Source organism: Fusarium solani (genome assembly GCF_023522795.1).
Source record: "Fusarium solani strain SB1 chromosome Unknown bctg00000005, whole genome shotgun sequence".
Classification (NCBI taxonomy): Eukaryota; Fungi; Ascomycota; class Sordariomycetes; order Hypocreales; family Nectriaceae; genus Fusarium; species Fusarium solani.
Window position 1 is genome coordinate 1,068,184 of NW_027072153.1, and position 27,516 is coordinate 1,095,699.

The 27,516-nt window shown below is 53.4% G+C and overlaps 9 protein-coding genes across 9 annotated transcripts; 4 read left to right on the forward strand and 5 right to left on the reverse strand.

Moving 5' to 3' along the window:
• Nucleotides 1-18: 18 nt before the first annotated feature.
• MRS44_008759 (uncharacterized protein) lies at nt 19-2,023 on the forward strand (the record flags this gene model as incomplete). The annotated part of the gene is made up of 3 exons (XM_065621049.1): nt 19-569; nt 625-971; nt 1,035-2,023. The coding sequence occupies 3 exons, from the start codon at nt 19-21 to the stop codon at nt 2,021-2,023; spliced, it is 1,887 nt and encodes a 628-aa protein (XP_065477121.1).
• Nucleotides 2,024-2,640: 617 nt separating this feature from the next.
• Nucleotides 2,641-4,321, forward strand: MRS44_008760 (uncharacterized protein; the record flags this gene model as incomplete). Its single annotated transcript, XM_065621050.1, has 3 exons — nt 2,641-3,261; nt 3,315-4,074; nt 4,266-4,321. 3 exons carry the CDS (start codon nt 2,641-2,643, stop codon nt 4,319-4,321), a joined length of 1,437 nt encoding a protein of 478 aa, XP_065477122.1.
• A 751-nt stretch (nt 4,322-5,072) lies between these two features.
• Nucleotides 5,073-8,888, forward strand: MRS44_008761 (uncharacterized protein; the record flags this gene model as incomplete). The annotated part of the gene is made up of 4 exons (XM_065621051.1): nt 5,073-5,479; nt 5,535-6,252; nt 6,841-7,687; nt 7,738-8,888. 4 exons carry the CDS (start codon nt 5,073-5,075, stop codon nt 8,886-8,888), a joined length of 3,123 nt encoding a protein of 1,040 aa, XP_065477123.1.
• Nucleotides 8,889-9,128: 240 nt separating this feature from the next.
• MRS44_008762 (uncharacterized protein) lies at nt 9,129-9,613 on the reverse strand (the record flags this gene model as incomplete). The annotated part of the gene is made up of 2 exons (XM_046284089.2): nt 9,129-9,325; nt 9,379-9,613. 2 exons carry the CDS (start codon nt 9,611-9,613, stop codon nt 9,129-9,131), a joined length of 432 nt encoding a protein of 143 aa, XP_046132217.1.
• An 891-nt stretch (nt 9,614-10,504) lies between these two features.
• Nucleotides 10,505-15,968, reverse strand: MRS44_008763 (uncharacterized protein; the record flags this gene model as incomplete). The annotated part of the gene is made up of 3 exons (XM_065621052.1): nt 10,505-10,746; nt 10,784-15,509; nt 15,561-15,968. The coding sequence occupies 3 exons, from the start codon at nt 15,966-15,968 to the stop codon at nt 10,505-10,507; spliced, it is 5,376 nt and encodes a 1,791-aa protein (XP_065477124.1).
• A 563-nt stretch (nt 15,969-16,531) lies between these two features.
• On the forward strand, nt 16,532-19,253 carry MRS44_008764 (uncharacterized protein; the record flags this gene model as incomplete). The annotated part of the gene is made up of 3 exons (XM_046276321.2): nt 16,532-16,750; nt 16,809-18,701; nt 18,756-19,253. 3 exons carry the CDS (start codon nt 16,532-16,534, stop codon nt 19,251-19,253), a joined length of 2,610 nt encoding a protein of 869 aa, XP_046132219.1.
• A 497-nt stretch (nt 19,254-19,750) lies between these two features.
• Nucleotides 19,751-20,296, reverse strand: MRS44_008765 (uncharacterized protein; the record flags this gene model as incomplete). The annotated part of the gene is made up of 1 exon (XM_065621053.1): nt 19,751-20,296. The coding sequence occupies one exon, from the start codon at nt 20,294-20,296 to the stop codon at nt 19,751-19,753; it is 546 nt and encodes a 181-aa protein (XP_065477125.1).
• Nucleotides 20,297-20,395: 99 nt separating this feature from the next.
• MRS44_008766 (uncharacterized protein) lies at nt 20,396-21,536 on the reverse strand (the record flags this gene model as incomplete). The annotated part of the gene is made up of 2 exons (XM_046276322.2): nt 20,396-21,346; nt 21,402-21,536. The coding sequence occupies 2 exons, from the start codon at nt 21,534-21,536 to the stop codon at nt 20,396-20,398; spliced, it is 1,086 nt and encodes a 361-aa protein (XP_046132220.2).
• A 759-nt stretch (nt 21,537-22,295) lies between these two features.
• MRS44_008767 (uncharacterized protein) lies at nt 22,296-24,212 on the reverse strand (the record flags this gene model as incomplete). Its single annotated transcript, XM_065621054.1, has 3 exons — nt 22,296-22,835; nt 22,972-23,068; nt 23,122-24,212. The coding sequence occupies 3 exons, from the start codon at nt 24,210-24,212 to the stop codon at nt 22,296-22,298; spliced, it is 1,728 nt and encodes a 575-aa protein (XP_065477126.1).
• Between the last annotated feature and the right edge of the window lie 3,304 nt (nt 24,213-27,516).

Below are 27,516 nucleotides of genomic sequence, written 5' to 3' on the forward strand. Positions count from 1 at the left end.
TGAAGGGTTGGCTCAACAATGTCTCATGTAGACGGCCATCAACCAGCGTCGCCACTTCAATCGGGCCCATGGCGGCCAGATGCAGATGTTCAGACTGCTGAGAGAGCAGACCATCAACGTATCCGACTCCTAGCGGACGATTCTGTTGAAGAGCCTGAGCAGAGGCGAAAAAATGCGACGCGCACTTTCGAGGACGCATCGCCAACAACTGCAAAAACCCCAAAACCACCGTCGGTGCTTAGCTGGTGGTTTCTGGAAATACTTTGTTGCCTTCTTTCCTTGGCCAGCCTCGCGGCGCAAGTTGGAGTGCTTGCACGCTACAACGGCAAACCACAAGATAGCTGGCCAAGTCAGACCTTGACACTCAACGCCCTGATAGCCACGTTGTCAACCATATGTCGTACATCGTTGATGTGCACCGTGGGCAGCCTTCTCGCCCAGGCAAAGTGGAACCGGTTCTCGAGTCGTCGTGGGACGGAGTACTTCCCTCTCAAAGATTATGCGTTGCTAGATGAGGCTTCAAGAGGGAGTTGGGGAAGTGCTCGACTTTTGTACCGGTTTAAGGGAAGGTGAGAAGCCTGTCTGTTTATGATCGACGCTGTAGATGATAACGGGTGATTCTAGCCATGTGGCCTGCTTTGGCGCGGCACTGTCGATTCTATCCCAGGCGTTCGGTCTATTTTCTCAACAGCTGGTGACTTTGCGTACTGACCAGGTCGAGCTTCGTTCCGCAACGGCTACCGGGCAGGTTGCTCGCACGACGTGGCTGAAATATGGGGGATCTGATGAGGATTACCGTGAGTCAGTTACAATACTCAAATCATCTTGGCTTTCCCTCAGAACTTTTGCTCCCTTGTTGCATCTGCATATACTGATTGCCGCCGGATGCTCAGTACAAGCTACCAAGATTGCCGCCTACAATGGCTTCATGGCGCCCAGCATCGGCATACCACAAGTGCAATGCCCGACCGGTAATTGTACATGGCCAATTATCCCGACAATTGGCGTTTGTGGGACGTGTCTGAATGTTACAGATGATCTCCGCTTCACCTACGTGAACGAGACGACGTGCGCGCTGGATATACCTAATGGCACGGCACTGGAAAGAGATGCATGCGGCCCTCCATACCCCTTTAGTAGTGGCAAGCATTTCACCACCGGCCCAGGTTCGGGGCGCGTCTTCACCTCATCCTCAAACATACCAAGACGTGAGGCGTACAATGTGATTGCCGAGTTTGGTGCCATCGGTGTCCCGGAAAGCAGGATGACGGCACAACCGATAGTGATGATTAACGACTCTATTGCCGCCGAGTGTGCGCTGTGGTATTGCCTTCAGACACGGGAAATCCGGGTCGAAATGGGCGAGTTGAGCGACAGGATCACGGAAACCTGGGGCGAAGTACCGATTGATCACGCATCATACTTGTCCGACAATGTCACGTTCGCCAACATACCGTCTTCTATGGGCACGACCACGGGCGACCAATATACCGTGGATTGGGGGCTGCTTTATGATGTAAGAGAATTTGCAAAAACGACCTTTGAAGGCAGCATTGGTACCTACGGAGTAAGGGAGACGGAATTTGCTCTTAGCTTGTTCAATGCCTTCGATGACATTAACGCTTGGATGGATAGTCTCACAAGCAGCCTCACCAATGCTGTGCGGATCAACGGAACCGACTCACCAAAGGACACACGGTACTGGGGTACAGCCATAACGAGTCAAGTTGTTATTGTGGTGAGGTGGGAGTGGATCGTATACCCAGCGGTCATGGTGGGTGCCTCCATGGTCTATCTTGTTGTTGAGATTGTGCAGACTGCGAAGATTGGCGTGAGACCATGGAAGGATGACCCTCTTTTGCCTGTCTGTATGGAAGTTGATGAAGAGTTAAGGCAACAGGCTAGTAAGGGCTTGGATGAGCCTAATGGCATTGAGAAGCGTGTAGGCGAGTATGAGGTGAGGTTGAGGAGAGACGATGGGTTCTCGGTGGGATTTGTACGACGCTCATCTTGTTCAGGTTGAAGAAGAGATGCAATTGGGTAGCTGGAAAATAGCTATGGAGGCACCTTGTCTCAGCACGGAATGTCACGCGCCTTTGGAAGCGTTGAGTTAACTCCTACCAGTTTGTACAGAGTTGACTACCAATTTAAGACGGCGTTGGATAGTCTGAGCAGCATGTACATAATACGTTTAGTCGTAAAATACAGAAATAGATATGCACTGAGCAGAGCGGTTGTAGCCTCTGGTAACCATGCTGTGGCCTATATAAACAAGACGAATTGACTTTTCAGAAGAAAGGCTTCCAAAAGATACTTGGCAAGGAATATAAAAGGAGACATATAATTTTGTATGCTGCTGAGCAAATGCCCCCCGTAATCTGTCCAATCGTGTGAGTGCCTCTGAGAGGGCACATGAATCTAGTTAAGCGCCAGCCTGGTCGTCGACATCCATGGCTGGGCTGAACGTTTGGGTTGGGCTGACTGCACCCATGGTCACAACAGGAATCTGCCTCATTTCTCACAGCCTGATTTTGTTCTCTCGGCCTTTTCTACTTTTCAACCATCGACAGCCTTCAAAACTGTCTCCCCAGTGACGCAACGCAGCCCAGAACCCATCAATCTCCTCAGTTTTCTTTCACCATGTGGCTCATTAATACCGAGACCTTGACGCTCGAGTCTGTAGTCAACCCCGAGTCTGTTGAATACGCCATCCTCTCTCATACCTGGGAGGAGGAGGAGGTCTCATTCCAAGAGTTTCAAAACTCGAGATTAGCCAGAAAGAGGAAAGGATTCGCCAAGATAGAGATGACCTGCTATCTTGCCAGGGACCAAGGTTATCGCTACGCCTGGGTCGATGCCTGCTGCATCGACAAGTCTAGCAGCGCTGAGCTGTCTGAGGCCATCAACTCCATGTTTCGCTGGTACAAGGGCGCAAAAGTCTGCTACGCATACCTCTCCGACTATGACCGGACCAAAGTCGGTCGCCGTTTTGGCAATTGCCGGTGGTTCAGCCGCGGGTGGACGCTACAGGAGCTTATCGCGCCGAAGTTTCTTACTTTCTATAATCGGCATTGGACTGCTCTCGGATCCAAGATCGAGCTCAGTAAAAGGATTTCAAGGATTACAAGGATAGACGAAGGCGTTCTGCTCGGTCACATTGATATCAATACTATTCACGTCGTCCACCGCATGTCCTGGGCGGCGAAGAGGAAGACATCAAGACCCGAGGATATCGCCTATTGTCTCTTTGGTATCTTTGATGTCAATCTACCCATGCTCTACGGAGAAGGAACAAAGCTTTTTTGAGGCTGCAGGAGGAGATCTGCCAGCGAGTCCATGATTTGACCCTGTTCGCCTGGAAAACCGAAGCCAACCAAGCTGCCGAGGTTCGGGGTATATTCGCGCGCAGCCCCGACGAGTTTGCATATGCTTCGTCTGAAAACTACAACTACCAGCTTTACCCCGGAGATTTACGCGTGTCGAACCGGGGCATCGTCTTTGATGACATGGAGCTCCTGGTCGTCTATGGACAGGGGATTTTTCTGCCCTTGAGCACTTTCGTGGAGACGCCTGGTAAGGTCGATGCCCGGGGAATTTTTCTTGACAAGACTCCAGACGGCTATGTCAGAGTCAAGACTGACAAGCTGCGCCCGACCGAGCTTGAAGGCCGCTGGCTGGGTCCAGAACAGATCAACGTCATCTCCTGGGGGACTGCAGCCATAAGACAGGCCTCCTCCATGATCTATGTGTCCACTTTAGGCGTCGTCGAGATAAACAACGTCTGCCCAAGAAGACAATGGGATCCATACAAACAGGCCTTCATCGAGACGGGGCAGGGCATGGTGAAGCTGAATGTCAATCCGAGTGATGGCCGGTTCTACTCCCCTCTGGTCCTCTTTCAATTTTCCAAGACCGACCAGGCCGCCCGGATCCTGCAGCATGACATTATTGGTCACGAGTTGGACGGCTGGTCAAATGTCTTGGCCGACATTGGGAAGGTTGATCTTTGTCTGAGTTCGGCCGCGGGGCTGGCCGACCACTTTCACCGCCGGGGGCAGAATCATCGAGGGCCAGGTACGTGGGTACATAAAATACCTGATACTCTGATTGATATCCATGTACAAGTCGAAATGATTCAGGGAGGTTGGCTGGTTCGGCTGTCCTGCGAATAAAGAAAGAGTTGGATATCTGGTGCACAATTTGCAATCATCAAATGCAACTCTGGTTGCTCCTAGCTCTAAAACCATTGTTGTCTGGTTTTATAGGAGATATTGATGAGGGGTTGGATTGGGAATTTAGAGACCTCCGTGAGACACACTAGCATCTATTACCAGGCTGGGGTTGAAAGAGATTGTGGTCGTTGGTCATTTTCCTTTGTTCGAATTGATGTTGTATCTGAGCGACGACCCACGTCTATCTTTGGTAGAAAGTTGTTGTTCGCTTCTCTATGAAACTGAAGTTGCATGCCTCTGCGCGCCTGGCAGGGCTGAGTTCGGATGGATATCAGGCCGGTTCAATTAGGAAATTGCGAGGATCGGCACTGGGGAGACAGGGGTATGGTATTAGCAGCCAATACCCCTGTTCCTCTGTTGATGGCTTCAAATTTGATGCAGCCTTAACGTAACCCTGATCCTTCAGCACGGTCTAGACTTGGATCCAACATGTTTGCTCGAATGAGTTTCAAGAAATGAGTTATCTGGAAAAGAAAGGGCTTGTCTTAGTTGTATCTAGCTTAAACCGGGAGCCGAAGCAGCGCGATATATTGCAACAACTCAAGTTTGACAAGTGCAACATGAAAGCAAGCCTCTCTTCACTTAAAATAACAATGTGCCATTCCGTCCCAAAGCACCTAAGCGCTTATTCGTTCCTAAGCCACCTCGACATCACATCGCTGCACCAAGGGGACCGGCCGCGTTTGAAGCTAGTCAAGCCCATCTTTAGACTTACTTATTCGACATGGGTCATGATGGTATGGCTGCATGCCCGCTCCCAAGGCTGAAGAGCGAATTTCTCCTGAGGGACGGGACTTGACCTTCTTTCATCCCCATTATTCTTGTTCATCATCCTACAGCATGGGTTCTTCAATGAGATGGCTTGCCGTGGCGGTTGTAGCAGCATGTGCACTCCTCGACAACACCAATGCCTCTGATGTACCACCCCAAGGACCAGAGCCCACAGCCCCAGCGAGAATTCGCGCTCTTCGACCTCTCCAGGGTCTCTTCAGACGCGAGGATGGAACCGTGACGGAGACTCTCGACATCACGGTTGCCCCCGACACTCTCTGCGGCTTCTATACTCCCAGCACAACCTACAGCTTCACTTGTTCGCCCGGCACATCATGTATGTGGGAGAACAACAAGTACAACCTCGCCTTTTGCGGCATCGAGGACTTCAAGACGGCTTGTGTGGGGCAGGCTGATGCCACGGACGATAACAAGTGTGATGATAATTGCCGACGAGATCCCAACATCCAGTTTTGGTGAGTTTTTCAAGAAGGGAAGTTGTAGAACTTGCTAATACGAATTACATCTCAGTACTCTCGACACTCGACCGTTCTGCTTCACCATCTATATGCCCAACGGCATCAAGAAGTATCCCTGCCATACGGCTGCCGGCTTCAGCAGCATGATCTTTCCCGACGGAGCAGCCAACTTTGCTACTTCAACAATGGACGTCACCATCTACGAAGCCGCGACGACAAAGCCTTCCGAATCGACCAAGGAATCCACAGCAGAAGAGTCGAAGGACGAAACAGAGTCTGATGCGGAAACCACAAAGCCCAAGGCGGCCAAGACTGTGACAGTTGGCCCGACCGCCTCGAGCGAGTCTGAGAGTGAGAAGGACGCCAGTGAGGAAGATGGCAATGAGAAGGGTGGCAGTAGCAAGACCAACATTGGCGCTATTGTTGGAGGTGTGGTTGGAGGTGTTGCAGTCATTGCGATTGTTGTCCTGGCCATTTTCTTGATCCGCCGACGAGACAAGAACAAGGCACAGCCTGTGCAACAGGTTCAACCTCCTCCCCAGCAACAGATGCAATATCCCGTCATGGCCCAGCAGCAACAAATGCCTTATCAGGGATGGCAGCAAACACCGCCCCCTCAAGGATTTCAACAGTCACCCTCTCCTCAAGGGTTCCACCAGACGCCATCGCCCCAAGGATTTCAGCAATCGCCGTCCACTCAGACGTCTGTCCCGGGGGCGGTCGAGGCCCCTGATTCAAATGCCGTGGCAGTATTTGAGTTACCGGATAAGGTAGAGTACAAATGAGTTTGTGTCAACCGAACAACAGCGAATTGAGTAGCCAGATGATAAGATGGAAGCCTAGGTGATGAATACATGAGAAAGAAGCTTTGTTTTGAGTGCTTACTTGAGCTTTGCCACTTGACTAGCGTGACTGTCTATGGGTACATGCATATCTTACCTGACAGCTTGAGTTGAAAACATGATCGATCATGTCTCGTCATAAAGAAATCCGAGGATGAAAGTGAAAACTTCCGCAGTGTCTTGATCGTGTCTGTGGCGCTCTCGTCATGAGACATGACTCCTCTCCCATCATGACCTCTGGAGCATAGTGGAGTAGAACCCTTGAGCAATCTTGACCCGGTATTGTTTATTGAGACTTGTCGTCCAGGTGATTGCGTTCCACACGATGGATACAAAGATGTCACTCAAAGGGCATCTTGGCATCAACAAAAGACAACCTTCGCGAATCTGAAGCTCTGGATGACACGCAGCCACCAAAAACGGGAAGACAGGTCCAAAAATAGTCAGGGGCGAGAACCCCTGGAAATTGGGGCGTAATCGTTTTTACAGCGGCCGCTAAACCTAGAGAGCTTCTAGCGTCCTCATTACGCAAGTGGAACTGTCGCTCCGAGGTCCCTGAAAGTCAAGTCAAAGTCTCCAGGTGGCAGGTTGATGTCAGCTCCTCCCGTGGCTGCCGCGTTTATCCCAGCTTCATTCCAACTTCGACCTTCCTTCTTCAACTTCCCCGCGATTGATCTCCAACCTCGAGATCTCGCATCTCGCCCTCTATCCGACGGACATTACTTCTTCCCCTACCTCTCCTACGTCATCGCCCTCTCCGACGCTCTCTTACATCCATCGAATGCCCTCGTGATCCTCCAACCAAACCCCCCATCCAATGTCGCCCTCACGGCGATGAATCCCGTCGCAAGCCAAACCACAGGCTCCTCCGATGCCGCCGCCGCCGCCCTCCAGGGCGCAACGCTCGCCTTCAATAAGAACAAGCCCGCGCCGCCGCCTACGCGAAGAGGCAATGGCCCCCTGACGCCGTCAGCCGGACGCCCGCGGAGCCCGGTCAAGCCGCTCGCCGAACAGAGTACGGGGGAGAGCGCTACCGGTGTTGAGCATAATGGAGCGACGATTGCTGCTAGGTTGAAGCAGTTGGGGGCGAGTCCGGTTCAGCTACATCCGGGTTCCGCTGGGAAGACGGATGCTAGAAGCGCAAGCTTCATTGCGGCCACGTTGGCGGCCAGTCGAAGCGCCAGCCCAAGTCCCAAGGTACGGACGCGCGCCTCATCGCACAGCGGCGATGTCGTGGACTCGGGGTCTATTCCACCCACGGGAAACCTCATCTCCATGTTCGAGCAGGCTCGAACGGGCGACCCCGTGAAGCGAGCCTCTCCAAAGAGATCTCCGGTTAGAGCGCCTAGAGACTCGGCCGAGAGTATTCCGGAGGAGCCAGTGCCATATATCGACGATACTCCAACGGCCAAGCCAAAACCCAAGCCGAAACTAAAACCGAAGCCTCGCCCTGTTACGCCGCCACCTCTGGCTGCTACTATAAGAGCTCCAGAGGTGCTATCACCCAAGCCAACTCAGACCCCCCGAAGCCGGTGCTGAGGCCAAAGACACCGCCGCAAATCATCACTCGTCAGGCAACTCAAGTCCTTTCACCTCCGTCGCCGGATCCCCAGAAACGCAAAGTCAAGACGAAGAAATCAGGTCCGCCTACGCCGCCGCAGCCTCGAGGAACGAACAAGCCGAATGTACAGTCCCAGAGTTTCGTCCAGAAGACGCGGACTGTTACACCAAGGCATTCAGCTCCTCAACTGGCCCCAAGGCTTTCTCGCCCAAGACCCGATCCTTTAGAGAAACGGCCGTCAACACCGGACTCGGCCTCATCTGATGATACCTTTGTGTCTGCTTCTTCAGTTCAGTCCCCTGAACGATTAACTCCCCCGACTTTACCTCCGAAAAGGCGAACCACGGTTAGTACACCGTCTTCGCCATCTCGGGAGGTCCGACGCCATCGCCCTCAAAGCTCATCAGTTACAAATCTCCCATTGGAATCTCTCACAAGTGCCATTGTGGCAGGTTCACTGGCATCAGCTCGTCTTACACCTCACAACACGGGAGGTAGCCTTGCTCCCCAACTGCCTCGACGACAAAAGTCACCTCGCATGATGCAGACTTTGCGTCAGCCAGCCAAAGCATCAGATGAAGACTTGGATCGTCACAAGAAGAAGCCTCTGCACAAGCTCCATTCTTCCGGGAAACATTCTCATCATGAAGGCTCGAGAAAGAAGTGGCGAGAAGAGATTACGCCCCGTGAGCGGAAGCGATATGAAGCTGTGTGGGCTTCTAATCGCGGGCTTTTACTTGATTATCCAAACTCTCCCTTGGATGCCATGGACAACGACCCTTCAGAGTACGTTGTTAATGTTATAGCGCGCGAGATTTGGAAGCGTTCGCGTCTGCCGGCAGACGAGTTGGCTGAAGTCTGGGATCTCGTTGACCGCAAGGGACGAGGCATTCTTGGACGAGCAGAGTTTGTCGTTGGCATGTGGCTGATTGACCAGAGGCTCCGTGGTCGCAAGATCCCGGCCAAAGTGAGTGACAGCGTATGGGGAGTGCCAACGGCATGAAGGTGATCAAGCCCAGGGTTAAGTAGAGCATGGATGGGCTGGGAATATGTTCATGCTAGTGTCTTTTTCATAGAGTGATACCCTACTTAGATAGAGATAATACTTATTCATAAACCATTTCTATAGCTCTAATATGTGCAAGTTGATGCAGGCTAAGATATGTACGCTGTCGCTGACGACGGAACTCCTCCTTTGGAGATGCTGTGTAATTCCATGCCCTATCCCATGTCCGGTGCCCATTTACTGGCTGTTGCTAGCCTTGTACTCTTTGCTGGTCTTGTCTCCAAAGGTGACGGAGACATTGTAGTTGCTGAGGGTGGGAGCGCTGGCGGCGCCGTACAGGCTGAAGAGGGAGGCAGTAACAAGACCCTCTCCCTTGACGGCATCCGTAGGGATCTTGATGGTCTTGTTGAAGTTGTGCAGCTGGTTGGACTCTTCTGATTACAAAGTTAGTTACGAATACAAGTCAAGAAGCAGGAATATGTCTTACCGGGTCCGAGATAGAAAGAGTCGGCGACCTGACCGAGAGAGCCAGGGAAGCCCTTGCCGGGGGAGTAGCCAAAGGCAATGGCAACGTCGTAGACGCTCTGGATGTAATTCTCGCTGATGATGATGGCCTCAAAGTCCTCGCCGGGCTTGATGGTCTTGGGGACGCTGATGCCGACGATGCGGGCCTCGGTGAGGGCGAGGAGGGAGGTGGCAGCGAGGGCGATGGAGAAGCGCATGTTGGCGGATATCGTTGATGTAGATGTGTGAATGTAGAGTTATTGGTAAGAGTCTTGTTGTTGACGGTCAAGTTGCTGGTGAGTGTCCTGTTGTTGAGCTAAGTATACCATCGTGAGGATCTTCCTCTTTATACTTGTTTCAACAACCCCATGTTTACATCCATTGGACATCTATTTTCAGCATCTGCATATAGAAAAATGACACGATAGGATCATCCCCCCTCGTATTTCTCCGCCGTGGCATCCGTCATGACGGGGTCCCCGCCGATCGTCAGTCTGTTAAACTTCCGACTTGTCCGATTCTCACACTCCATCTCGAAGTGGCAAAAGCGGGAGTGGCGCTTTGGTTGGATGAGACGTCACAACGGTGAACTCGGGGAAATGTCATCAATGAGGCTGAAGAAGGTGCGTGAGAAAAAAAATGTCTTTGTTTTGTTTATGAGAATGAGATGATTTGATCAAGGTCGTTGCAACGTTGCTATTCTACATATCTGAAACCCCAGGATACGAAGCGATCTGCACTATGCGCTCACTGCCGTGCTCCACTAGCAAGGCACTCCTAGAGACCGCCTCGCAATTGCCGGCCGCTATTTCGTCTTTCGGACAGATCCTGCGCTGAGGATTCACCGCTGACCTATTCTGGCAACGTTGTAAGGGTCCAGTTTGATCGTGGATCTGCCGTCATCTGCCGTATCGAATCTTACGATACGTCACTATTCACGCCTCATGCTGACCAGCAAGACATATTCGTTGCTGACCTTTGCGTATTCACCATCGAAATTTCACCTCGTACGAATGACTATTGATTAATCATACACTTGGTTATTCAGATTCTATGCTTGAAACTTTTGACTCCCGTATAATGGTATCCGAAAACAAACCACAGGACAGCTACTCCTCCATCTCGTCCTCCTCGGCAGCAGCAGCAGCTTCGGCCTCCTTCTTGGCCTTGAAAGCTGCCGCCCACTCCTGAGCCTTGGCCATGACCCGGTCCTTACCCTTGGGGTCCAGCTTCTCCTCCCAGGTAGCCCATCGTCTAAACCACTTCTCGGCCTGCTGGGGCTTCAAGCCCTTGACCCGTGTCCTTCGCTCGAAGACATCCCGAACCGCTGTCGGGTCAGCGTCGGTGAGACCTGACTCGAGGTCCAGGAGCTGACCCCCAGAGGTCACCCTTCTTGGGCCAGGCAGCGAGGAGACCCTCGAACATGGTTCGTCCACGCTCCGGCTCGCCGTTGGGAGATCGGAACTCGAGCGCCGCGAACCGGCTTACAAGGTTCTGGCTGTGGCGGCTGTCGAGCTGCTGCGTGGCACGGGGGAGAAGGGATCGTGCCCGAGCAGCGTCGTTGCGAGTGACGTGCAAGAAGTGGGCATAGTTGAGCCAGACGTTGGGAGCCTTGGCACCAAACTTCTTGACCATAGCCTCGAAGAGGGCATCGGCGTCCTGCCTATGGTCAGCTCGGTCCTTGTTAAACGTATCAATGTGTCTCACCTTGAGCTTCTCGGACTGGATGTAGATACTGGCCAGTCGCTCGTAGACCTCCTGCTCGTCGTTGTACTGGCAAGCCCGCTTGAACACGTCCTCCACAGTCGACTTGCTACCGTACGCAACCTCCAAGTTGAGGTAAGCAACCCAGACGTTGAGCTTCTCAGTCTCCTCCCGAATGTTGATAGACTTGATGGCACGCTCGGCCACCTCGCGAGCCTTGGACAGCTCCGAGACCTGCATCTGGAAGGCCATGTAGGCAATCCAGAGCTCCGAGGAGTCGGGCTGACCGAGCAGCAGTCGCTCGTAGTCGCTCGAGGTCTGAGGGCCGTTGGCGTCGAGCTCGGCGGTTCGGTCCACCTGGATCTCGTCCCGGCTTCGCTTCTTCTTCTTCTTTGACTTCTCTTCGTCTTTTGATTGCTCCTCGGAGTCAGACTCTGCCTCGTCAAAGGGATCAGTCGACCATTCCGACTTCTTGCCTGCTCCAAGACCCTTGCCCTTCTTGACTGGCTTGTCCTCCATCTCCTCATCTTCATCCTCCTCTTCCGAGTCATCATCACTGCCCGCCTCATCATCGTCGTCGCCATCCTCATCCTCATCCTCTTCCGAGTCATCAGCGTTGTCTGCGCCGATAATCTCAACACCACCCTCGCCCATCTCAACATCCTCATCACTGTCCTCGGCATCAAGGTCAGCGCCCTGGTCGGAGTCGTCCATGTCAGTGTCCTCGTCCTCAAAGAGCGATGGCTTTAAGCCGAATGAGATTCGCCTCTTCTTGGTATCAATCTCCAGAATGCGAGCCTTGACGGCATCACCCTCCTTGTAGAGTTTGGTGGCATCAGCCACAGGCTTCTCGGCCATCTGACTACGGTGGCAAAGACCGCTGATATTGTCTGAGTTGTCAACCAGGATGAAGGCACCAAAATCCTCCACCTTTCGAACCTTGCCTGTCACGACCTGGCCCTCCTTGACGTCGTTAAAAGTCAGAGGAGGAGTGTAGTCTTGGTCGACAATAGAAGACTTCAAGCTCAGCTCGACACGCTTGGCCTCCCTGTCAACAGCAATAACTCGGGCCTTGACAAGCTGGTCAACCTGGAAATTATCCTTCCAGTCCTTCAAATATCGGTCAGACAGGTTTGAGATCTTGACAAGACCAGTCACCTGTCCACCAAGGAGAACGAACAGTCCCTTGTCCGAGACATTCTTGACAAAGCCTCGAACAAGATCGCCAGGGTTTACGTGAGAAATGTTGCTGATTTCCTTGTCCTTGACCGTCAACGTAGAGCTCATGATGCGTGAAGGACGGATCGACAGTCGGATCTTCTTGTTGCTTGTGTCCAGCTCCACGATGGAGACACGGACAAGGTCGCCCTTGTTGTGCTTGAGAGTGTTGACATCGTCAAAGTTGTCGGCCATGTCAGGGAGATGCACAGCACCAGACACGAGCTCGCTAAGCTTGACCAGGATCTGACGCTCATTCACCTTGGTAATTCGTCCAGGGAGAACCATGTTCTGCTTCAGAACACTCCAGCTGACAGCCTCAGACGAGCTGGATGAACGAGCTGAAAGGTCGAGTTTGTTGTTTTTGGGGTCAACAGCAATCACTCTAACCTTCATGGCGGATCCAATGGGGAAGTTGGCCTCCAGGTCATTAAGCTGAGACAGGTCATCCGACGCCTCCATGGCTGAGATGCGGCCACGGACCGAAGGGGAAAGGTTGACCCAAAGGTATTGAGGGCTAGAGTTGTTGACATAGGCAACGTGAGTGTCACCAACCTTGAGCTTGCTAAGCTGAAGGGGCTCTAGGGAATCCGCTTTGATGTCGCTAGGCTTGGCAGTCAGTTCAACCACAGAGTGCGCGGATCGGTGCGAGAAAGGCAGGAATCGATGGTCCTTGGCGTTGTGCACTCCCGTCACACGAACAGTGATTGTCTGCCTCTTGTGGAACTTGTCAAGGGGATCCTTGGGGTCGGGGATGTCCTCAAACGTGTCAAAGACTTGGGAAACGTCGATTCGGCCTTGGACGTCGTTACCGACCAGTTGCACGTTGAGCTGCGTATCCTTGACAGAGGTGATCTTAGCCTTGGTCACGGTTCCGAATTCGAGGTTATCCGAAGGGGCAGAAGCCACGTCGGTAGCCTTCTCCTTCTTCACCACGTCGTCCTCGTCAGAGTCGGCTGGGGCAACAACAATGCGGCGATGGTCGGGAATCACAGAGACAATCCTGACCTCGATGGACTGGAGCTTGTGCATACCAAAGTCGGGCTGCTCCTGGACGTCAGCAGGGAGTCGGGACTTGGGCAGCAGCGCCCTGACACCACCAGCGAATTGCACAAAGACTGCAGTAAGAGTAATGTTTTGCACAAAGCCGGCGACCACCTTGCCCTCCTTGGCGTCCTCGAAAGTCTTAAGAAGGGTTCGGTCTTCAGACGCCTTGATGAGACTTGGCTTCTGGGTCAAGATAAGCACGCGTCGCTTCTCGTTCTTCTCCAGCACCATCAAGTTGGAGATGGTCTGACCAGCAGAGATGCGCTTCCAGGCGTATTGGTTCTTTGAGACTGACTTGTCGGTAAGTTGTCCAACAGGAAGGATAGCCTTCAGCTGGGCATCATCAAGCTCGACAAAGATCTGGTCCTCGGTCTTTTGAGAAACCTTGCCCGACACAAGACCGCCCACCTGGAGCTTCTTGAGAGCATTTTGCTTGTCCAGACCAAAGGCAGAAGGGTCCTTGCAAGACACAATAAGCTTTTGCGACTCAGGCTCAACATCCAGGACGTGAACGCTGACAACTTGACCAACACGGAAGTGCTCATGGGGATCCTTGATGTAAGCTTCGCTCATCTCAGAGATGGGCAGGAAACCCCTGACAGGGCCGAAGAACTGAATCTGCGCACCAGAAGACTGGATCTTGACAATGGTGCCAGGAACCTGCATTCCAACACTAGCGTCCTCATATGACTTGATGATGGGCGCTTCCGAGTTAACCAGGGTCTTCTTCAGGGTGAGTCGCATTTGGTTCTTAGCCAAGTTGGTTGACAGAACTCGAGCCTTGATCTTCATGCCGGGACGGAACTTCTTCTCAGGGTTTTGCAACTTGATGTCAGAAAGGTGCTGCTCAGGGACGAGGCCAGTAATGCCCTCCGCAATCTTGAGAATCAGCCCGCTAACTCCCTTCTCGTCAACGATAACCCTCTCGACTTCGCCAGTAACAACAGCGCCGATCGGGACATCCTCGAGCCTCAGGTACTGTTGCTCAAGCACCGACTTCTCGAAAGATATTTGGAAGAGGCCATCAATTTGGTTGTATCCCACAACTCGGCCCTTGTGCTCAGAGCCAACCTTGTAAGGGCCACTCGATTCGTACAGCGCCTCCACCTTGCCGTCCTTGACTCTCGAAATATGCACAAATCCGCTCAGGCCTGGGATGCCGATGTCGACGAAAAGACCAATCTCGCCTTCGACATGGCGAACTGTGCACTTCTCGACCAAAGACGAGATGGGGAGTACCGTCGTAGGAAGCTTCTTGGCGTCGGTCGTCTTGGTCGGTCGCTTCTGCTCGAGAGATGTAATGTGAGGGAGCAGAGAAATACCCAGCTTGGGCTCCTTAGCAGCCGGGAAGTTGCAGATAATCCTTGCCTTGACTCTGGAACCAATCTTGTAGGTCGAGTCCAAGCTCACACCAGCAGGACCGACACCAGAGTGAATAAGGTCGGCGGTAACATCAAGATGACCCATGATCTTGCCAGCGAAGCCTCGTCGGTCAGTGTTGGACACGAGAACGTCAGCAATGGTACCGGGGAGGAAAGTGTTGATAGTAGTGGCGTCGGCGGGGACGTTCTTGGGGTTGCCCAGCTTCTTCTGCTGAAGAGACAGCTGTGCAATCTTGCCATTGGCGCCCTTGCTGATGACCTGGCACAAAAAGACGGCACCTGGCTGCAGTCTCTGCTCATCGAAGCTCGAATCGATTTCGCTTCGGGACAGGAAGGCGCCCAGGTTGGAGATACCTGTATCCATAACGAAACCGCGGTCCTGGACGCTGACAATGGACGCCGCAACGGTGCTGTTGACGACAACATCGTCCTTCTCCAGTCCTGTGTTGGCCTCGCTGGGTCGTAGCGAGAGTTCGATGCGTCGCTTGCCCTTGCCGGTGCCGGATTCGTCCACAGTAGACACCACATAGGCCCTCACGTATTGTCCAACAGAGAAGATAGTCTCGAGGTCAATCCCATCCTCATCCTTGTCGTCCTCCTCGTCGTCCTTCTCAGCAGCATCCTTCTCAAGGCGCTCCGTCAGCTGTTCGGAAATAGCGACAATAGAGACGTGACCAGTAAGGTTGTTCGGCAATGCGACTTCGATATCGAGGTTGTTAATTTGTCTGACTTGTCCGAGAACGAGAGAGCCCTTGACCAGCCGCTGTATCCAGTGTCAGTTAAGAACGGCATTGTTCTGGAACCCATAGTCTACCTTGAAGCTTAAGCTCTCCACCTTGACAGTGTCTTCCTCCTCTTCCTTCTTCTTCTCCGTCTTCTTGTCGCTCTTCAGCGCCGTCTTCCGCTTCTTCTTCTTAAGCGCCTTGCCGCTAGTGTTGAATTCTTCGTCGCGCAGAGCGTCAGCCTTGGCCTCAAGCTGGATTTGCTTCTGTTCCAAAGGCGTGAGGACATTGCCGCCACCTCGAGGGAACATTGGCTCTTCCTCCTTCAAGAGCGACACGACGGGACCCTTAGCAGGCGCCTCATCGGTCTTCGACTTCTTGCTGGCGGATTTCGCATCCTTTCCGCCTTCTTTCTTTGAAGGTCTCGCTTCCTTTGTGTTCTTTGCCGACTTGGAGGGAGGATTGCCACCAGGGGCATCCTTTCGCTTGAGGGTGCTCATTGTGAAAGGCGCTGGCGCAACACCGACTGCTCACTCTTCGCAGTGGTTTAGTACCTGAAATTCGAGTCTGGATTTTTTTTCCTTTGCCAGTCCGATAAGCTGATAACGGTGGGGGCTCGGGGAGACGATTTTCCGGAGGCACCAGACATGCTCACGCGCTTCCAAAGGCTGGAAGCTCTCACTTACAACGCGATTGCAGTTGAAGAAAATATTTAGAAAATTGATTTTGAGAAATAAGACCTACTCCTAGTTCTTCCCATTCAATTTTCTCAGTTTTTCATTATACCTATAACCCCAGCGCCGAAAGTTGTGGGAGTTGATGTCTCAGTCGTATGTTGGACTGCCAACTCCACCTGCACGCGGCGGTCATGTACCATGTACCTGGTGACGCTTCTGGAAATTGCGGGGCGAGGGGCGACCGATAAGGTACCTACAACTCCAGGCACGTCTATTAACACAAGAACCTACTTCTCAACAACTTTCAAAACACACACGTAATATGAACCTGCATCTTGAAACTTTTTCAAGTTGATGTGCTTCCTCACACATCACCACGGCTCAAAATGCTTCCGCGAAAGAGGGCCCGTCCTAACCCGGCGGAAGCAGCACAGAAAGTCGACTCTATAGCCCCGGTCAGCGCGTCGATAGCGAGCGCTACGTCACAATCACAGGCATCAGAGGCGTCATCGGCATCGGAAGCAACCAGCAACAGCCCAATGCCACCAACACGACAGCAGACCGCGGGCGACAGTGTCGCGTCCGGTCAGAAGAAGAGTAAAGAGGTGTGTCTTGCGCTTATTGGCTGATTTATCCATGTTCGTAGCCTAATAACAGGCATAGGTCCGGAAATCAAAGAGCTGGTACGGATCCTGGCCTCGGGCTCCCAAGGCTTCAGCATCTACCTCGGTAGCGAAGGAGAACATATTTGGGGGGACAGTGAAATCGAGCAAGACCCCCGATCTCAGCCGGTTTGACCCAAAGAAGAACGACGATACAGCAAGCGTGCGAAGCACGGCTGGCACCATCAAGGCGATGCCAAAGATCCCCGAGAACAAGTCCGACGTGACGATGACGGAAGAGAACGCGCCGACCGAGCCCCCTAAACAAACCCCAGAAGTCGAAGCTCCTCCTAAAGAGCCACCAAAGGCCCCAGAGATGCCAGAGACGCCGAAAGCACCTGAGGCCAATGCCGAGACAGTTGAAAGAGAAGCCGAACCTCAACCTCAACCAGAACAGGACGACCCTGCATCACAGTTATCACCTCAACCGCCGACGACTTCATCCGGTTGGCTTGGTTGGTGGTCAAGGACACCATTTACGGAGACCCAGACCATCTCGAAGCCCGATGAGGCTATAGTCCCTGTAGCCGACCCCGAGACTACAAAGGAAGCTGAGGAAGCTCGACCAGTCACTCCACCAGCACAGACGGCGCCTCCAGAGGTCGCATCACCACCAAGCGCCCAAAAAGTTCCATCTGCCTCATGGTTCGGCTTCTGGTACTCTACCGCTGAGCCTCCTAAAGTCACAGATGATAAACCTGATGCTCAACCGGAGCCAGTGCCCGAGGCTGTTTCGGAAGATGTAGCCATGACAGATGCGCCTCCTGCTCCTCCACATCAACATGAGCCTCCTCCTAAAGCAGGCTCAACATGGGCGTTCTGGTCCAAAGAATCACCAAAGTCACCGCAGAAACCAACCTCCCCAGAATCCGGAGAAATGGCCGTGATAGGTGAAGGATCAGAGGCTCACCCCAGGCCAATGGCTGAATGCGATGTATCACCTACAAAGGAGCCCGCGAAGAACGCTCCAAAGGTGAAAGAAGCCAAATCAGGTTGGCGGAAGAACAAGCGAGGGCGGCCACAGTCGATGGATCTTGATCCACCTTCACCCTCGCTGTCTGGCGCTTCAACTCCAAGGAGCGCAACACCTCAGATACACGATATGGACAAACCCAGCGCAATGCCTGCCAAGGTTGCCTCCTCTGGTCAATCCATAGCCGAGTCAGAAGCATCAGTCAAGCCCACAAATAACCTCCTCCTCCCGTCTTTCTCGAGCACTTACCAGATGAAGGAGAACCCTTCCATCTTGAAGCAGCTTACCCAATTCCTCCTTCGCACCCAGCAAGCTCCCGCCAACCACGTCTTCCGCATCAGAGACCCTCCCAAGATCCACAAGGCTATCGCGATCGGTGTGCATGGCCTCTTCCCTGCCACGTATCTCCGACCGATGATTGGGCAGCCCACCGGCACGTCACTTCGTTTTGCAGGTCTTGGCGCTGAAGCGATCCGGCGGTGGGCTGAAGCTCATGGATGTGGGGATTGTGAGATTGAGAAGGTTGCTCTCGAAGGTGAAGGCAAGATCAGGGATCGGGTCGACAACCTGTGGAAGCTCATGCTTAATTGGATCGACCACATCCGCAGTGCTGATCTTGTCTTGATTGCATGTCACTCACAGGGAGTTCCGGTAAGCATCATGCTGCTTGAGAAGCTAATTGACCTCGGTGTAATCACCAATGCCAAGGTCGGCGTTTGTGCTATGGCTGGTGTTGCTTTGGGTCCTTTCCCAGACTATAAATCTGGTCTGCTCATGGGCTCGGCTGCCGAGTTGTGGGAATTTGGTAATCCAGAGAGTGACAACTCGAAGAGGTTTGAGAATGCGCTCAAGCGTGTTGTAGACTACGGCGCTCGCATCACATTCATCGGCAGTATCGATGACCAGCTCGTCCCGATGGAGGTAAGCTATAACCCCTTTATATACATCTCAAGTTCAGAAATTAACCCATGATAGTCCGCCGTCTACTCTCCTGCCAATCACCCTTACATCTACCGAGCAGTCTTCATCGATGGACGCGTTCATGCCCCTGACTTTATCGCCCACCTTGTCGGGTTTGCTCTCAAGCTCCGTAATCTAGGCGTCTCAGATCACGGTTTGATCCGTGAACTATCCATCCCCCTCGCCGGCTCCCTCTACTCCGGGGCTGGTCACTCCCGTCTATACTATGACGACGCCGTCTACGATCTTGCCGTCTCTCACGCTCTTGAGACGGCCTCCACTGGTGCATTGCCTCCACCATGCACTGTGAGCGCGCGTCAAGGTCCTCTGACGTCTGCAAACCCATATGTCCTGCCGTGGATCATGCGTGGCTTGCTCGAGGAGGACTTTGTGCGGACAGAGCTCAGCAACGAAGCAGATGAGCTGCTCAAGCAATTTGACGATTGGAAGCCTACCAACAAAGCCCTCAAGGATGTTAAGTATCGACTCGAGGCAGTAAGATCTAAACTATGATGACGCAACTCTATTGGGGAAAATCAAGAATGGCGAATTTGCTATGTTCAACACTACAAAGAGACTTGGGGAATACTGAATTTATATCTATCTACCTTAGGTACTCAACACGGAACACGGAACGGAAAGGCAAAGACCAAGATAGATTGGGAACTCGGTTGGTATTTTGGAGTTTAGCGATTACGACGTGAAGCACAATATACATCTATTATCGATTCTTAACACGTCTTGGAGTTCTCTTTTTACTGATATATATTGATTTGAGTCTAGTAGAGAAATCATGCTGGTTTGGATCATCTCTGCCCAGCGGTGTTGTACATATGGCTCCTTACTCGCGAATGATGCTCCCTCCTATATGTCCGCTGCAGTCCACAATCCGGTATATGCTGTACAAAACCCTCTATTATACACCCCATTTCATCATCGTGAGATAGCATACAGACTCAGACGTGACATCGTACTCGTGGATTCACACTTGAATCAAAGCCTCGAACCCCTTAAGAGGAACTACCCAGCTTCCAGCTGTCGATCCGGTCCTGGATCTGATCCCACGTCATGGTGTGGTTGCTCACACCATACGCCTGGGCCTCCTGAAGCACAACGGTAGGAGCACCGCTGCCACTGCCAGGGTTCTTGACCTTTCCGCCGACAATCATGCTCGCAACACGGCGCAGGTCGTCGACTGTCAGGTTCTCGATGCGACGGCACATGTCCCTGACGGGGATCTTGCGGCCGTGGACCTGGATAGAGCGACCCAGGTCCTCGAGCTCCACCATACGGCTCTCGAGGTTCATGAGCAGGCTGGAACGGAGCTGGTTCTTGGCTCGAGCCACTTCGGTCTCCTGGAGGCGCGAGAAGCCCGTGGTGAGAGTCAGCGCGCGGAGCTCCTGACACATGACGTCGAGCATAGCGGCGGTGCGGCCGGGAAGGCAGCTGGCTGAGATGCCAAAGAGGCCAGAGTCGGTGTAAGAGTGGTTAAAAGCAACGCACGACTCAACCCAGCCGTGCTGGTTGAGCACGTTGGTGTACAGTCGCGAGTACATGCCCTTGCCGGGTCCACCGGCAGAGAAGAGCCACCTCCACCAAGAAGCGTCTGAAGCGTAGCGAGGGCGTAGATATCATCCGAAGCTACGGGGAGGCCCTCAAAGGCGAGGTGGATGTGTGTAAAGGTCGGCAGGCCGCTGAGGGAGGGAGGCTGAGGAGGGAGAGAAAGGAAGCCGCCTGTGTAGTGTGCAGGTCGTCGGATATCGAGTTGAGAGGGGGGTGTTGTTGACGGTGGCTTGCTGAGGTGCCGAAGTAGAGATGTTCTTGAAGAAGGGGATTCGAGAGAGGAGGTGAGGTGATGACTGTGGTGATGAGGAAGCAGAGGACGCGGGTGACGCTGAGCTGGCCTCGCTATCTGATAGCTCACTCTCGCTCGTCTCAGAACCTGTGGATTCCAACACTGGCTGCTCGTTCTTCTTCATGTCTCCAAAGAACTTCTCCGTCAACCGAACGGCCTCGCCATGCTCAACTCCAGCAAAAGCCACGACAATGCGTTCAGGCTGGTAAAACAGTTTCCGGTACGTCATAACAGTGTTTCTGTCAATGGTACCAAGTCGTTCCTCTGGGCACAGCAGCGGGTTTCCAAGGGTATTATCCTTGAAAGCAGCCGTGTGAACAAGCTCAGGAAGGATGAGCTCCGGCTTGCTCCAGATCTCGCGGATCTCATACCGCGCCGTCTCAATCTGCTCCGCAACCTCCGAGTCGGTAATCTTGGGGTCGCGGATCGTCTCGGCGAGCAGTTCGACGGTCGGGGGCACGGCGTTGTTGAAGGTGGCGGCCTGGTACATCATGCTCTCTCGCGACGAGGCGCACTGGATGTTGCCGCCGAGGGCCTCGACCTGCTCGAGCATCTCGTCGGCGGACCGCTTCGACGTCGACTTGAAGGCGAGGCGGTCCATGATGTGGGACACGCCGCGGAGGGAGTCATTCTCGAACCGGGAGCCGCCTTCGATGTAGACGCCGACACCAGCGAAGGATCCGGGGAGGGCTTCCGAAGCGACTCGGAGGCCATTGGGGAGGGTTGTGATTTGGTCAAGTTCTGTAGGTTCCTGTATACATGAGCATAAGTCAAAGACAAACAAGATATATATATCCGCCTCATACCTTAGGAATACCCTCCACCTTGACCGTAGCCATAGACCGTCTCGGAACCAACGAGAACCTCGAAGCCTGACCCAGGGCTCTAGAGCACGAGGCCCGGGCTCTTGCCGGCAGGCGCGAGCTAAACTGTCTGAGCATTGTATCGTTGCGCTTGCTGGAAGAAATGCCAAAGAGTTTTGCCCTGTCCAGCAACGCAAATGCAAATGCTCTGGAGCAGCCGAACGGGACGAGTTTGCGACCAAGGCCTGTGGAAATTTAGCCACACCCCGGCAAGTCCGCCCGCACTCGGCGATAGGCCGGATCATCTCGGTGCCGATGCCGGAAAGAGAGAGGCCGACATATGATGACATAATGCGTCCATCATGCTGCCAGTTCGAGCATGAGGTGGGCCATGATTGGAAATACAGGTCTGGTTCGTGGTGAGGCAGTGGACAACAATTCGTGATAGGAGGCTTTTTGTAAAATGTGCCATTGTAAAGACACCACAGCAAACTGTTGTGCGAATTATCTCAGGTATCCTAGTGGACATGTTGTGATTTGATCTATTCCATTAACTCCTACTCATGAGCCCTAGTCTTGGCTGTCCTTGAATCCAACCTTCCATGCAGTATATATGCTCTCTCGCATCTAGTTCTCTCGCAAGTTGCTTGTTCGCTCAACAGAAGAAATAGCATCGCTGTGCCGCCAATGTGAGCTGCTGCGTCTCCGACAGCAGGTAGTAGTGACTGTAAAACTCCTCCAACGCCTGTGCTGTAACGATAGCCAGGGGAAAACGAAAGGACGCCGCCTTGTATTTGAAGATCAAGATCGTGGGCGCCAGGTATGAATAGGGAGGGTACCATCTGAGGTCGTCTGTCTATACGGCATTTTTAACTCCGGGCGTCGATGTAGGCTTTCCTATCGTGAACTCGAGTCTTTGTCATCTGCGCTCAAATCCACTTCTGCAGCCGCGTCTATACTTGTCATTTCGGCTGATGTTGGTGCCGCAGCCCGGCCGGCACTTCCGTCAAATACCCAGGGCCCAACGTTGTTTCTGGGCGTAATCGGACCCTCGGCGCCGTTGATCATCCCAGGCGGTGATGGTGTTCGGCTATCCCGTATCTGTCCAGAGCGACCCGCACCCGACGCTGCATTCCTGATGGGTAGGGGTTCGGAAACGGTATGAGAGACTTCGTGTCGCTGAGGTGTCTCAGGGGTTATGTTAACAGTAACGTCCATCGGGTCGCTGTCACACGTGTTGGACCGTTCTGGTGTCGACCTTCCCGGGGTAGCAACAGGGGGTGCCTGTTCTGTCTCGGACTCTGTGTCCGCCTTGGCTGGTGTAGCCGCTTCCGCTTCCGCCTCCTCCTTCATCTGTTCCCACTCTTCAGCCAGCTCATCCACGTCCGCTTCTAGATCGGCACCGGCACGACAGTTGGGGCAGAGGAAGATCGGATACTGCGGTGATGTAAGAAGTGATCTCACACACTTGAAATGCCAGGTGTGAGAGCACGGCGCCACAAACAAGGATTGGCATGGCTACGAGATTATCAGTCAGCAGGCTCAGGAGAAAATACGACAGTTCAAGACTTACCGCGATAGAGCTCAAGCAGATGGAGCAATCTTGAGAGTTAGAACCAGCCGCTCCGCCGCTCGTAGCCATTGTTTGCAACCGCTTATGGGCCGCCATACTATTAAAAATGTCAGCATACGAAATTCAGCGAAAGTTGGACAAAAAACGTACTTGAAAGAGTTGAGCTTGTTTTGCCATCCTCGGTTGAGCTCCAACCGCATCTTAACGCATCGAAAGATCATTTCCTCACCACCCTTGAAGTCAATTCCCAGCTGCACAATATCGCCGTCATTAACTGGGAAAGCCTTGCTCTCCTGGGAAGGTGGGCTTAGGCGGATGTGGTTCAAAAAGGTTCCTGAGGAACTCTTGACGTCTTTGATGTACCATTTGCCATCCTCGTACCAAAACTCGCAGTGGCGGCGGCTGACGACCTTGCTCTTAAAGCCAACTGGGGCGGCCGACGGCTGGTTTCCGGGCATGTTGGACATGGAGTGGCTGTCACGCTCCGAGTAACGGCCGACACGGATTCTCTCTGAGCCCGTGGGCAGAGTCCTGGAGATCGGGGGGAAGGTGAGCGACGGGCGGGTGGAGCGAGGATCGAAGTAGGCACAGAATCGGATTGACGGAGCATTCTCAGGGGTTGCGGAGCCCGTATCGGCGCCGGTGGGAGCTCGGGATCTCGTCATGGCGGCTTGATCTTGAGCGGATTCGGGGGCAGAAGATGTCGCGATGTCTGCGGGTGAGGAGGAATCTGCAGCAGTGGTGGTGTTGTTGGTGGGGTCGTGGGCCTCGGGTTGCTGCGTGGTAGCGGAAGCGGGAGCGGGAGCAGAAGTGGGTGCTCCTGAAGTAGAGACCGAAGGCGAGGCAGAAGTAGCAGCAACAGGCAGCGAGGTTGTGGTGGTCAAAATCCTCACGGGATCGGGGGTCGAACTGACGAGGGTCAAGTGGTTGGTATTATTGGCGTTCTGGGCTCCGGCGGGCGGTCCACTCGTAGTGGTAGGCGAATGGCTGAGGGATCGCGTGAGGCTAGAGCCGTGTCGATTAGGGGACGTGCTCCCACTTGCACCTGGGCTGCCGGCTCCAGAGCCTGTTCCGCTTCCGTTTGCGCCGCCGTGATGGCTACTGTCGCGCGAGAGCAAATGGTTCTGTGTATAGTTGCGCAGGTAGCTGAGGCCTCGCAGTCGGCTTGGCCGCGAAGTTGACGTCGACGACGACTGTGGCGGCGCTACAGCCGGCGGCGAGACGACCGGTTGGGTGAACATTGAGAGGGAGAGGGAGAAGGAGGGGGTGACAAAATGATGAACAGAGGGGAAAATATGCGTGCGATGAGGCCAAGATATCTCTTCGAGGACTGGACCGTCAGAGAGGAATTGGAGGCAAAAGCAAAAGAAGAACGGTTCGAGTCCAAGAAGGAAAGGGAGAGAGGGATGGAATCAAAGCAAAGCCAAGGATGCGGCGATAGCCGGGACACACAAGTCGAAGCTTAAACTCGACCAAAGAAAACACCCGGGGTTTGTCTCTCCTTGCTGGTCGCGCCTGCTGCTCCTTGTTTACTTGCCCTGTCCAGCTGCACGAGGGCGATGGATGTGACGATGAAAAGGCTGAGACCTGGACTGAGACAGACTGCAGCTCTCGAGGTCAATCGATTGCTTTGTGTGTGGGGAGAGGGAAAGGCGAGTCCGAGGGAAACAAGAGCGACTTAAGGCCCTTTTACGGTCGCGCGCGTATGGCGGTAGTTGCCACTGGTCTTGTTTGTGCCTATTCGATCGCCTACGAAAGGGGGAGAGGATATTGGCGATGGCTGATTGTTGAATATCCCCTTGTTCCTCCTGTGCCAATATCTCTGCTTGCTTGCTTGCTTGCCTTGCAGCTATGGGCGCTCCCAGCTATTGCTCCAGAGGTGGTGCTCGTCCTTGAGTGGTAGAAGAGGGGGCCCCGGAGGCTCTGTAAGGGAGGGCGAATGAAGGGTAGGGTCTTTCTTTTCGTCTCGGGAACCGACGTCAGCTGGGGAGGCCAAGGCGGGCAGTTGGATATTTGGCGTTTTGTTTTGTGCGACAGAAGTAAAGAAGGAGAGGAAGAAAACTGACAGGATGGGAATGAGATGGTAGGACAGGGGAGAGAGGGAAAAATGGCCTTGGAAGAATTGGAGGTTGGCGAGTCGAGTTCATTTACCATGCGGCTTGGCGACGGCGATTCGATGGTCGCGACAAACAGCAGTGGCGGCGGTATTTCGAGGATGGAGACCGGGGACGGCGACCGGGGGTGTACAGTAGCAGTAGGGCCCTCTCTTGACAGGGGGGAATGATGGAGGGTGATTGGGAGATGGACAGTCTTGAAGTGGAGGTGGGCGAGAGGGAGGAGGAGGGAACCTTACCCCAGTCCTGGACTGTACTGTATGTACTGACGAGAACAGATGGGATGGGAAAGCCTTCTTGCAAGTACATACGCAATCAGGTTGTCAGAGCAGCTGCTTAAAGAAATAAGAAAAGAAAGACCCTGCTTGTTGATATCAATCCACGAGGTAATCTACCCCTGTCCAGATCTCGCCTTGCCCCCCCCCTCCCTCCACTCCTCAATGGGAAAGTTGATTCTCTAGCTCCAAATGGGTTCTTGGGAGAGATGGCGTCGTCGTCGTCGTCTTCGCGCGCGCGTGCTGAATGCTAGGTTAGCTAGCTTAGCTGTTACCAGGATGGCGGGCCCCATCCCATCCACGAAATAGATCCATAAGGTATCAACCAAGACGGCACACGGGTCGAGCCACCCACGCCCGCACTGCACGCACGAGCTCAAGTGATCAGGACGCACGACAGACAAACAGACAGTGCGTGATTCGGTCTGGCCGTCTGTCACCAGCGTGAGACATCCCTGGTGGAGTTGTTGCGAGCTGGGGCAGGATGCGCAAGGGTTTCTTCTTGTCTTGCCTTGCTTTCTTTTCCATCCCCCATCCCATGGGAAAGGGGCGGCCGACGAGGGACAGGGCATTGACGGATCCGGGGCAATTTGATGAATTCGTCACTGACCTCCGAGTGCGTAACCAACTCACCATATCTCGATTCCAATTCCATAAGCAGATGCTCATGAAAGCTGCTCGAGTCATCTTGCATGTAGTAACGTTATGTACAGTATGGATATTGTATACTTGAAGTCAGGCTTGTGGAAACCTCGCGGCCATCTCCGCTAACGACTCCCCCCATCATGACATATTCTTCTCCATCTTTTTTCATATTGAACAACCAGCATAGTCCCCAGCTCTGATAATGCCCATTCCCACAATTCGCTTTCTGGGAAATTCCCTCTCGTCATATTTCTCCTCTTTCAACATCTGCCCATGTTAAGTTTGTTTACTCCATAACTACCTACCTCTCCATCTATACCTCCCTCCACTCAACGTAACGACGGCCCTACCTGCGCCATTTTTCTTCAATTCGTGACCGTTTCTTTCAATGTGGATTTGTTTTGCAAACGGGTTCGAGAAAGGAACACACCCCTCCCTCAACTCCCCTTTTTTTCACCTTCTCCTCTTCAGCCCAAATCGAGACCGCCACCGTAGACGCTTCCAGACCAGAATCCAGACCCCGGTATGGGCCATGTCCCAAAGAGGCAACCAACCGGTCCAGCCAGAACCAAAAAGAAAAAACAAGTTCAAGACAAGAAGAACAAGCCCATGATGGAAACTTAATCTGTGTTTCCGTAGATTCCGTAGATTTCACAGCATAATTCCAAATCAAACTTTCCCTCCTTCTCTCGAGTTTCCGTTCCCTGTGGGTGCCCGGTCAAGCAACAGCCGAGGTCTCGATCGCCCCACTGCAACTGCAACTGCACAGCGACAAGCACAACCCATGATATCATCACCCTACCCTCCCTCAGCTGTCATGCCACCCGCCGGCTCTCATGCGAACATCATCTGCCCTCGTTGTTCGCTGCTGCACGCATTGTCCGATCCGTGGGACGGCTCTTCGGGAGACCCCGATTCATCCAGACCCTCGAGCTACACGTGAAACCTCCAGATGGTCTCCCCCCCCCCCCCCCAATTTGTCTGTTGCCACCGTTCTTCGTTGTTCTACCCGTGTCACCCAACAGCCTGTCAACAGGCCCAGGAACCCGTCGTCTGCTCCTCATCCTTTCCTATTCCAGCCTGGCGCCAACATGCCGCTTCCCCAAAAGATGGTAGAACTTCACCTGCCAAGAGCCATGACTCTTCAGAATCGTCCGCCGACTTATCACGAGACTGTATCACGAGTTAAGAGTCAGGTCCTGAAACGGCCAGCCAGACTTTCACATTCCAGTCATCGACTTCAGCCCGTCTCAGAAACGAAGCCTCGCGCCTCATGCTCTCAGGCCCTGAGGCGTCTATCACTTCCCACACTGCATCTAGCAAATGCAGCCACTTGACCATTGGCTTGTGTTCCTAGGGCCACGGCGCCAAACGCGGTTCTTTCCAAAGTATGCTTGCTCCTGTAGATCATGAGTTAAACCTGTTGAGCAAACTTCAAGGGGTAGATGATTAATGCTGTACAATTCTGCCAAAACACCAACCCATCCAGTCAACCTGCTAAACTCGGCAAT